This window comes from Phaseolus vulgaris, chromosome 5, assembly GCF_000499845.2.
Source record: "Phaseolus vulgaris cultivar G19833 chromosome 5, P. vulgaris v2.0, whole genome shotgun sequence".
NCBI lineage: Eukaryota > Viridiplantae > Streptophyta > Magnoliopsida > Fabales > Fabaceae > Phaseolus > Phaseolus vulgaris.
This window is the reverse complement of record NC_023755.2, coordinates 34,078,370-34,087,936: the sequence shown is the minus strand read 5'-3', so window position 1 is coordinate 34,087,936 and position 9,567 is coordinate 34,078,370. Positions and strand designations below refer to the sequence as shown.

General features: G+C 31.8%; 2 protein-coding genes across 2 annotated transcripts; both read left to right on the top strand.

The window, feature by feature from the left end:
* Positions 1–2,135: 2,135 nt before the first annotated feature.
* On the top strand, positions 2,136–5,257 carry LOC137835520 (probable terpene synthase 11). The gene is made up of 7 exons (XM_068644059.1): positions 2,136–2,320; positions 2,774–3,035; positions 3,317–3,689; positions 3,957–4,175; positions 4,255–4,393; positions 4,490–4,738; positions 4,872–5,257. Exons 1-7 carry the CDS (start codon positions 2,147–2,149, stop codon positions 5,163–5,165), a joined length of 1,710 nt encoding a protein of 569 aa, XP_068500160.1. The 5' UTR covers positions 2,136–2,146; the 3' UTR covers positions 5,166–5,257.
* A 2,260-nt stretch (positions 5,258–7,517) lies between these two features.
* Positions 7,518–9,018, top strand: LOC137834505 (uncharacterized). The gene is made up of 6 exons (XM_068642535.1): positions 7,518–7,581; positions 7,685–7,734; positions 8,172–8,302; positions 8,384–8,501; positions 8,580–8,668; positions 8,766–9,018. Exons 2-5 carry the CDS (start codon positions 7,690–7,692, stop codon positions 8,640–8,642), a joined length of 357 nt encoding a protein of 118 aa, XP_068498636.1. The 5' UTR covers positions 7,518–7,581; positions 7,685–7,689; the 3' UTR covers positions 8,643–8,668; positions 8,766–9,018.
* The last annotated feature ends 549 nt before the right edge of the window (positions 9,019–9,567 follow it).

Below are 9,567 nucleotides of genomic sequence, written 5' to 3'. Positions count from 1 at the left end.
TAGGTGATGTGGTCGACTCATGAAGAACTTGCACTCTGGACTTGGTGACCATGATGTTAGAGTAATCAATCAATCGAGTGGGGCAAGAGTCGCGAGAACCAACTTAGGGCGGGTCCTCTCAAAGAGATAAGAAGACTCGGTTGCAATGTATAGGCTAAGATGCATGATGTAAGAATCAACGTGCTGATAAGGGTCGATAATGTTGTTGTACTTATTCAGCATGAGGGTTTTCGAGTTGCTTGGGAGAGAAACCTCCATTATGGCTTATGTGCAAGGGTGTCCTGACATCTTCCATTCTCATGGTTGATATGTGTACCTTACTATAGACGTGGTGGGAGCTATCGATCTCTTGCATTCTTGAAATCTTGTTGAAATTGGAGCCTGTGGGTTCACACTCTTCGTGGTGTACTGAAATTGTCTCGCTACTTTTGAGTTTTTATCTTACTCGGGTGTTTTCTATCTTGAGGGAGTGTATCTCCTCTACGCTATTTCTTTTTAGTATCTTCCACTCTTTTTTTAGTTCTAACATCATCTTTAAGGGGTCCTCTTGGTGATTCTCGGTTTCCTTTAGGGTGTGTCTTTCGTTGCCTATCATGTTTCGCGTAGTTACCATGTGGTTTCCTCCAACACAACACCGAGCTTCAAAATGTTTCTACAAACTCCTCACATGAAATATTCTTACACTAAAAAAATAATCAGTATTATCTACGAATTTTTACCCACAGATATGAATTCGTAGGTAAATTCAACATTACCTACGAATATTACCCACGTATCTGAATTCGTAGGTAAATTCAACATTATCTACCAACTATTATCCACGAATATCTATTACCTACTAACTATTACTCACAAATTTCTATTACTTACCAACTATTACCCATGAAACTCTATTACCTACCAATTATTACCTACGAATCTCTATTATCTACCAACTATTACCCACGGATCTCTATTACCTACCAATTATTACCCATGTATCTTTATTACCTACCAACTATTACTCACGGATCTTTATTACCTACCAACTATTATCATAATAATTATATACATAATATTAAAAACATTATTATAATATGAATAACATAACTAATATTCATAAATAATAATAATAATAAATAATAATCATAACTAATAGGTATACATATTTTTAATATTATAAAATTAATAATATGAATGATATTAATAATGTTTATATTATTAATTATATTAATATTGGTAATCATACTAATAAATATAATAATAATCATGACAATAAATTTTGATTGGTGATTAAAGTTTCTTTGATCATTTATTAAGGAACTTGACTTTGAATCTCACCTATTACCATCTACTTCTAACTTTAATTTTAACTTTAATAATAATTTACCTACGGAATTCTTCTATAGATAAATTCATTTTTTTTTAAGTATTAATGTCTCTTTGAGTCACTCTATATAAGAGTATCTATAAAGGACGTTTAATTTAATTATTAATTTAATAAAAAATATATCTTTTAAATCAAAATTTTATTATCTTTTTCTTAAAGTGTTCATCTATTTATAATCTATTTATAATAATTATAATGAATTTTTGATGTCTATACAAATGATTAAGTTTGACTTATTTAGAGGCAAGGAATTATTTAGACCCAAGGAATTGTTTAGTGTCCCGTATAAGCCGCCAATGTTGTGAAATGAGTTTCTGGTGTGAGACGCCCGAGGTGCCGACTGCGGTTGTCTAGAACTCAGGTTATCTGTTGTTAACATATTTTTAAATAAAATATAACATCTGTGTTTGAACTCAACTAGTTCGTAGAAGATAGTCAAAGGGAAACAATTGTGGACGATGATTTGTTATGTTTCCAAAATTTATCCAATGGTGGGCGAGAAAAACAAAATTTATTCATTTGACCGAGGGAGCAGAGGAGGAAAAATAATTTAAATAAAATTTAAAATTTATCTTACTATTTTATTCATTTTATTTTTCTCTCTTTCATTATTTTATATTAAATCAATTAAATTATACATATTTAAAATATAAGCACGTTGTTTCTGACTGCATGGAAGTGAACAACTGGGCAGGCATAACGCGTGAGTACGAGTGAGTCTATATATAGGTCTATCCCAGCCACCACATACCACATCTTTACCACAAAAACTCATCAATGTCTTCTTCAACTATAATCAGTGCAGTTACAGAACCTGGAGTTTCATCTTTTACCTCGTTTGGTTATCGCAATCGGCCACCATCGATGAATCAACTACGGAACTTATCCTGCAAAACATCAACACCAACCATCATGCAATTATCCATCAACTCTCTCCCTCTCACTCAAAAGGTCTGTACCTCTTTCCACTCTTTTCTTCTTCCCTTAGACAAACCTCCACAACACCTTCAACTCGCTACCTACCAAGTTAGGAATTCTTTTTCTTCATAAACCTTCCATTTTATTTTACTTTTCATAGATAAATATTTTTAAAATATCTCGAAAATAAAAACGAGAAAGTTGCAACATGAAGAAAAAATAAACACATGGACTTACTAAATAAGATTTTTTTGCATAACTAGTGTAATTTTGATCATAAATTATTGTGATGAAAAAGTAAGACTTCAGTTTATATTATAAATCTTTTTACATTTTTTTATATTTGTATGAATAATCTTGTTTGAAACTACTTTGTTTATACGAGAAAAGTCAATATAAAGTATGAAAAAGTACAAGAGTCATAACAAGCTTTCAAAATTTTCACCATTTTCTCTTTAATGGATTTTCTCATTTTGGTGGTTGTAGGTGCCTAGTCTAATTGATCTTGGGACAAAAAGAATGGAGCAAGTTAAAAGAAGGAGCCAAGAGACATTGTTAAACTCAAGTGATCCAATCAAAACATTGAAGATAATTGACACCATTCAAAGGTTAGGAATTGGACACCATTTTGAAGAAGAGATCAATGTAAAACTTGGAAAGTTAAGGGATTGGGATTTTTCAGAAGACCTCTTTTCCACAACTCTTCAATTTCGACTACTGAGAAATAATGGCTGGCCTACTTCTTCTGGTACATTCATTTGCAACATTGTGTATTGTTTTTGTTCTCTCATGAAAGCAACAAGGAGTAAAAGGGAATAAGAAAAAAAAATAGCATGATTCCCAATTATTTACATTTAACTTTATTGAACCAGTTTGCCTTTATTGAAATTTATTCATTTTATGCTTCCTTGACTTTGTTGAAAAATTAAATATGTATTATAAAATTTACTCACTAATCTATTCTTATTTAGTCTTTGGAATGTTGTTGTACACACTTGCTAATTTGATTAAGTGTGTCTTTTGTCACAGATGTTTTCAAGAAATTTTTAGACAAGAGTGGGAATTTCAAGGAATCAATTACCAATGACATTTGGGGAATGTTAAGTATGTATGAGGCATCATATTTAGGTGCAAAAGGTGAAGAAGTGTTAGAAAAGGCCATGGACTTCTCCACGGCTCATCTCCATCAATCACTCCAACATCTAAGTCCTGATGTAGGGAATCTTGTTGCCAGAGCCTTAACACTTCCGAGACACCTAAGGATGAGTAGGTTAGAAGCTAGAAACTACATCAAAGAATATAGCCAAGTAAGTAGCCATATGCCATATCTTTTGGAAATGGCAAAGATAGACTACGCCATGCTTCAGTCAATGCACCAAAAAGAATTTGCAGAAATCTCTAGGTAATTTTGTGCTCTTTATATTTGTTAGATAATTCTTTTTTTTATCTAAAGGGTGTTGTTAGTTTGAGTCACACTGAGAAAGGTGGACTTTGGAGAAACTAAAATAAAGGGTCAATATATATGTCCATGTTTCTTGTCAAATGGTACTTAATTTTCTAAAATATATTTCCTACTTAGATTTTTTTACATCTTTTTGAGTTATTACTTTATGAAAAACAAAATGTTCTTTTAATATGCAATATTTGATTTTTACTTTTACTTGATCAGGTGGTGGAATAAATTGGGACTTGCTGAAAGGCTTGGTTTTGCTAGAGATAAACCAGCAGAGTGCTTTCTATGGACAATGGGAATATTTCCAGAACCGTGTTATTCAAATTGTCGCATTGAGCTTACAAAAACCATTTGTATTTTGCTAGTTATGGATGATATCTTCGACACTTACGGCACATTAGATGAACTCATTCTTTTTACCAAGGCAATCAAAAGGTTTGCATCTCAAATTTGTCTAAGTTAAAATCAACTAGTAAATTTAATAATCAAAATATGAAACCACTTTTATTTACAGGTGGGATCTTGATGCGATGGAACAATTGCCTGAATATATGAAGATAAGCTATTTGGCATTGTATAACACCACCCACGAAATTGCATACAAAATTCAAATGGAGCATGGACAAAATGTTATTTCTAGCTTGAAAAGAACTGTAAGCTTTTAAATATCCTTTCAAATTGAAACATGTATGTAACTATATATATGTGTGAGTAAGAGGCTAATGAGAGATTTTTCTTAATTGGTGCAGTGGATAGACATATTTGAAGCTTTTCTAAAAGAAGCCAAATGGTTCAACAACAAATATGTGCCAACTTTTCAAGAATATTTGGATAATGGAGTGATTTCTTCAGGATCATACATGGCCTTGGTGCATGCAACTTTTCTCATTGGGGATGGCCTCTCAAAGGAAACCATTTCCATGATGAACCCATACCCAAGACTTTTCTCATGTTCGGGGGAAATTCTTAGGCTTTGGGACGACTTAGGAACCTCAAAGGTATTGATTTTCATTTAATTGATTTGATGTCAAGCGTATCATAATTCATAAATATCTTATGTTATTAGTTAAAAATAATATATTAGAACAAGAAAATGGCACTGCTGAGAAGTTGTTGATGTTTGATGTTCAGGAGGAACAAGAAAGAGGAGATAATGCTTGCAGCATACAGTGTCTGATGATAGAAAATAATATTTCAGATGAAAATGTTGCTAGAAAGCATATAAGACGATTTATCCGAAACTTATGGCCAGAGTTAAATAGTCTTGTTTTGACCACAACCTCTTTGCCTTTCTCAATTATGAAGGCTTCTCTTAACATGGCTAGAACTGCTCAAGTAATTTATCAACATGGAGATGATCGAAACACGTTTACAGTTGATGATTATGTTCAAACATTGCTCTTTACACCCTCTGCTAATTATTGAGATCAAATTGTTGTATCAATTATCGCTTATATTGTCACATGATTCAATGGATGAATTCCATTTTTTTTACTATGAGCATATTTATTCTCCTACTTTTTAGGGATGGCAAAATAGGCTTCCTTGACACATTTTGACCCGCGCCACTAGCCCGTAAAAAATGAGACAAATCAGGTTGTCCTGCTAAGGTTATTTTGGTTGAAATTAGTAACCCACCCTATCATAGTTTTCATTTTTTTTGTTTTTTTATTTTGGACTATTTACTTGATTGTAGTCATTGATATAGCTTTTGGACAATAAAAAAAAGTAAGAATGCACAATAAATTTGAATTAAAGTTTAATATTCTAATCAAAGAAAGTTTAATGTCTAACAAAATCAAGTAAATATCAACAATAATTCAATGAATCACATGATGTATAAAGAAATTAATGTAAATAATTAAAGTTCTATATAAAGCATTGACTACCACCAATTTTAATTCCAAAAACATGAGAATCCTTTTTAAAAGTGCAAAAAATAAAGAAGGGTGGGTTAATCCAGCCCACACCACTTGTGGCCCGTCGAGTTGATCGATTAAGCGAACCGAATCTATACAAGTTGATGGGTTAAAAAAGTTAACTCATTCTGCCAAGTTAACGAGTTAGGTAGACTGGACCAATACGGGTTGACAGGTTCAAAAAGTTGACCCATCTTGTCTAAATAATGGCGAACTGGACGGTCTGCTGACACGACCCATTTTATTAACTTATTAGTTTATGTTACGATGAAAGTAAAAGTTAAATTTTATTAAAAATTGAGTTAAATTCAAGTCATCTTTATAAAATCAAATGTGAGATCTATATAGTTTATTCATTATAATTTAATTATTTTTAACAGGTTAGATTTTAAAAAAGTTTTGTAATTCACGTTGAATAATAATAGTGGTGTCATAACTCATTTTGTTCTAAAAGATCCTTTACTTTATTTTAAAAGAGTTATTTAAATAATATATATTTTTTATTATGTGAATTAATTGAGAAAGTGAGATTTTGAAAGTATGTTTTCCTATTTATGAAACAAATGTTCTCATAAACCATTTAAAGGTAGAAATTTTATCGTTTGCATGTTACGAGCTTCACACTTTATTAAATTTCGGACACAAGATAATCCTCTATCTAAAGAATAGGATGAAGAAATAGATAAGAATGTAAAGGAAATGAATCATTGATGAATGAATTGATGTAGAATTAGGTAATAGATAAAGTCAAAGTCGGATTTAGGCTTTGGATCCGCAGATGGAAGGGTGGGAGCAGCGAAGAAGTTAGAAATCAAGCATGTTTGTATCCGCAGATGTGCGAAGAATTGGAAGCACGGATTTGTGGAAAGGTTAATTTTGGGATCCTCTATGGGATGCGAAGATGGATGGGGGAGAGGAGGAAAGTCCATGTAAGCAGCAGGTGAAATACTAATTTACCCTCACATTTTCACATTTTGCTATGCACCTGCAGTTTGTTGAAGCCTCTTAAATTGAACATGGAGTACATTTATTTATGTTATTAATTTTGGTTTTGTTTAATATATAATATATAATAACATAATTTAAAATAATATACATTAAGTAATCATAAATAATATTAAAACTATCTAAATACATTAATTTAACTAACAAAATTAATTTTAAATTAATAAAATGAAAAATAATATAATTATATTTAAATTTTTAATTATATTTATTTATTTTATTTTTATATTATAATTTTACATATTATTTTAATTAACTAAAATATACACATTTTTTTTCTTTTTTATATACATAAGGATAAATTTGTAATCTTATAATTTACAACATTAAAAATAATTCAAAATATCTTTACAACAATCACATCACTCACATATTTCAATAAACTTTCTTCACACATCCACTCTAACATACCTCAATCCAAACACTCTCAACTTTCTTCACACTTCCACTCCTTCACACTCTCAACTTTCCACTCCCCCACACCCTCTAATCCAAACAAAGCCGTAGTCCTATTCTCACAGAAAGTTGGGATGAGTCTCAATCATGAGGCAGATTTAGAATTTTAAAACACCATTGGTACAAAAATAAGAATCAATGACAGCTTACTATGACGGGTGTAATTTACCTGTCATAACAAATTGTGCAGTGACATTTTTGTAATAATCATGAAGTTTATTATGACGGTTAAAATTAAAACTAATACAGTAACTATTTACTATGTCTATTCAAGGTAGAACCGTCATAATAAATCTTTACTATGTCATAAATATTTTAACTTATTTTATTTCTTTTTTTAAACAATAATTTTTTTTTAATGTGCTTCTCTTCTCCTTACACAGTACGCAGTGCTGAAGCTTCTCTTCTCCTCCCACACTATGCAACGCTGAAGCTTCTCTTCTCCTGCCATCCTTCCGCTGGTTTGGTTCAATCGCGTTTCCCATTTTCTCTGAAACTGAAACTTCAGTTTTCCATTTTTTTCCTTTTTTCTTAATCCCTAAATACTTCTTCTCCTTCGTGCAGTATTCATGTGCGCTCCTTCTCCTTCTCTTTGTAACTTCGTGCGGTTTCAGGTTCGATTGCTTGTGCTACGAATGCGTTTGCAATTTTTTAAAACTGAGAATGTGCTTTGCTGTTGTATTGAAATTTCGAGTGCTGAACTTAGTCTTTCAATGTTATCTGCTGTTAGGTCTTGGACTTGAATTGAAGTATTATTGCATAGTGTCATATTAGCTCTGTTTTTATCTTTCTGAATTCGTGGACAGATAATGAAATTTAGAAACAGTGTGACGTATCAACACCATAAAAACCAAGTGTGTCGTATTAAGAGTCTGTGTTGTTAAAGAAACCCTTCAAAGAGATCACATATATGTCCATATTGATGGGAATCTTACTTTCTCATTTATGGTCTTTTATATGTATACAAAATGTAAAATTTGTTGCTACTTGCAATATAATTTTTTTGTGATGTAAGCCTGGTTTTAAAATAATTTTTTGCTTGACTGATTAGGAACCGAAGCAACATGAGCAGCTGGAGTTACATCAGGCGCCAAATGATTTAAGAGAATCATTAGATATAAAGTCAGTTGATTATGGATTGGAGTTGCCTGTGGATGCTGCAATACAGGCAAAGCCAAAAAGGTATATCAAAATAGTTTAATGGTTAAGTTTATGGTTGTGATTCCAGTTTTGGTTAATTACTTGAATGCATTTTTTTTATAGATTAGATCAATATGCAAAACAAACCTCGAAATTTGTTGAAGAGAGCACTTACCTTAATCTTGGAGGTCAAACAAGCAATGATAATTTAGGGAATGTTGTTAATGTGTCAGATTTCCAGGTCAGATTATATGGACTATATGAGTTATTTACTTATTTTCCTAGCTCTGTGTTAACCTTATGCTCTTTAATTTTGTAGGAAGGTGAATATGCTGATTGGACTAGGGCAGGGAGACCGGAGACAAAAAAGATGTGGAACTAGTAAGCTGCAATACCAAAGGTTTCATTGTAAGTACTTAGAAAGCGGTATGCTGAACTAAAAACAGTTTCTTAGTCTTAGATTGTTTCTTTAATTTATTCTGAACTCAATTAAACCATTTTACAGGTTTCTTTTGGTTCCTTGGTGGGATTTCTGCCATACCGTAATCTTAATTCCAAATGGAAGTTCTTTGCTTTTGAGACCTGGTTAAAACAGAAGGGCTTGGATCCATCAATGTACAAGCATACAAGTTTTGATACTGATATTAAGATGTTTTCTCCTCATTCTTCTCCATCTCCGGAGATAGATGGTAAAGTTGAAGATAAAATTTCACCAGATGTAAAATTGGAAGATCTTTTAAGCATTTCTTGAATTAGCATGGAGCATGTATTGTTGATTCAATGAAATGAAGTGTTCTTCTGATTTGTTTTATGTTTCTTACGAAAGGCTAGACTTCAAGTTGGGGATATAGTGAAATGCTGCATCCAGAAAATATCTTACTTTGGAATTTTTGTTGAGGTATATACAACATTTAAGGTCATGGTGTCACTATTATGGAGTTCAGCTTTACTAGCATATTTAGTTTTACATCACTTATTCCAGTGGAATTCCCTTGTTTGGCCTATTTATCGAGCTAAGCAGTAAGCACGTAAGCACCTGAATACCCTTTGCCCAGAGTTCAGAGTGGTAGTAAAAAATTCTAAATATTGATGTGATTATTAATTATTAATGTAGGTTGAAGGAGTTTCTGCATTGATTCATCAGTCTGAATTATCATGGGATAGCACTGTGAATTACTCAAATACTTTAATTATTTAGTTTTGAATTTCACTTTTTATTGATTAATTTTTTTTTGTAGTTATTTAACGATCCATCTCCATTCAAGGATAAAGATATAGAAGACATTAAAATGTATTGAGCTTCATTC

Bases quoted from the DNA above. Each gene is read 5' to 3' on its own strand.
- LOC137835520 (XM_068644059.1), top strand. From the start codon at position 2,147: ATGTCTTCTTCAACTATAATCAGTGCAGTTACAGAACCTGGAGTTTCA. The intron at 2,321-2,773 runs GTCTGTACCTCT...TGGTGGTTGTAG, and splicing joins CTCTCCCTCTCACTCAAAAG to GTGCCTAGTCTAATTGATCT. The intron at 3,036-3,316 runs GTACATTCATTT...CTTTTGTCACAG, and splicing joins TGGCTGGCCTACTTCTTCTG to ATGTTTTCAAGAAATTTTTA.
- LOC137834505 (XM_068642535.1), top strand. From the start codon at position 7,690: ATGTGCGCTCCTTCTCCTTCTCTTTGTAACTTCGTGCGGTTTCAG. The intron at 7,735-8,171 runs GTTCGATTGCTT...TTGACTGATTAG, and splicing joins GTAACTTCGTGCGGTTTCAG to GAACCGAAGCAACATGAGCA. The intron at 8,303-8,383 runs GTATATCAAAAT...TTTTTTTTATAG, and splicing joins ATACAGGCAAAGCCAAAAAG to ATTAGATCAATATGCAAAAC.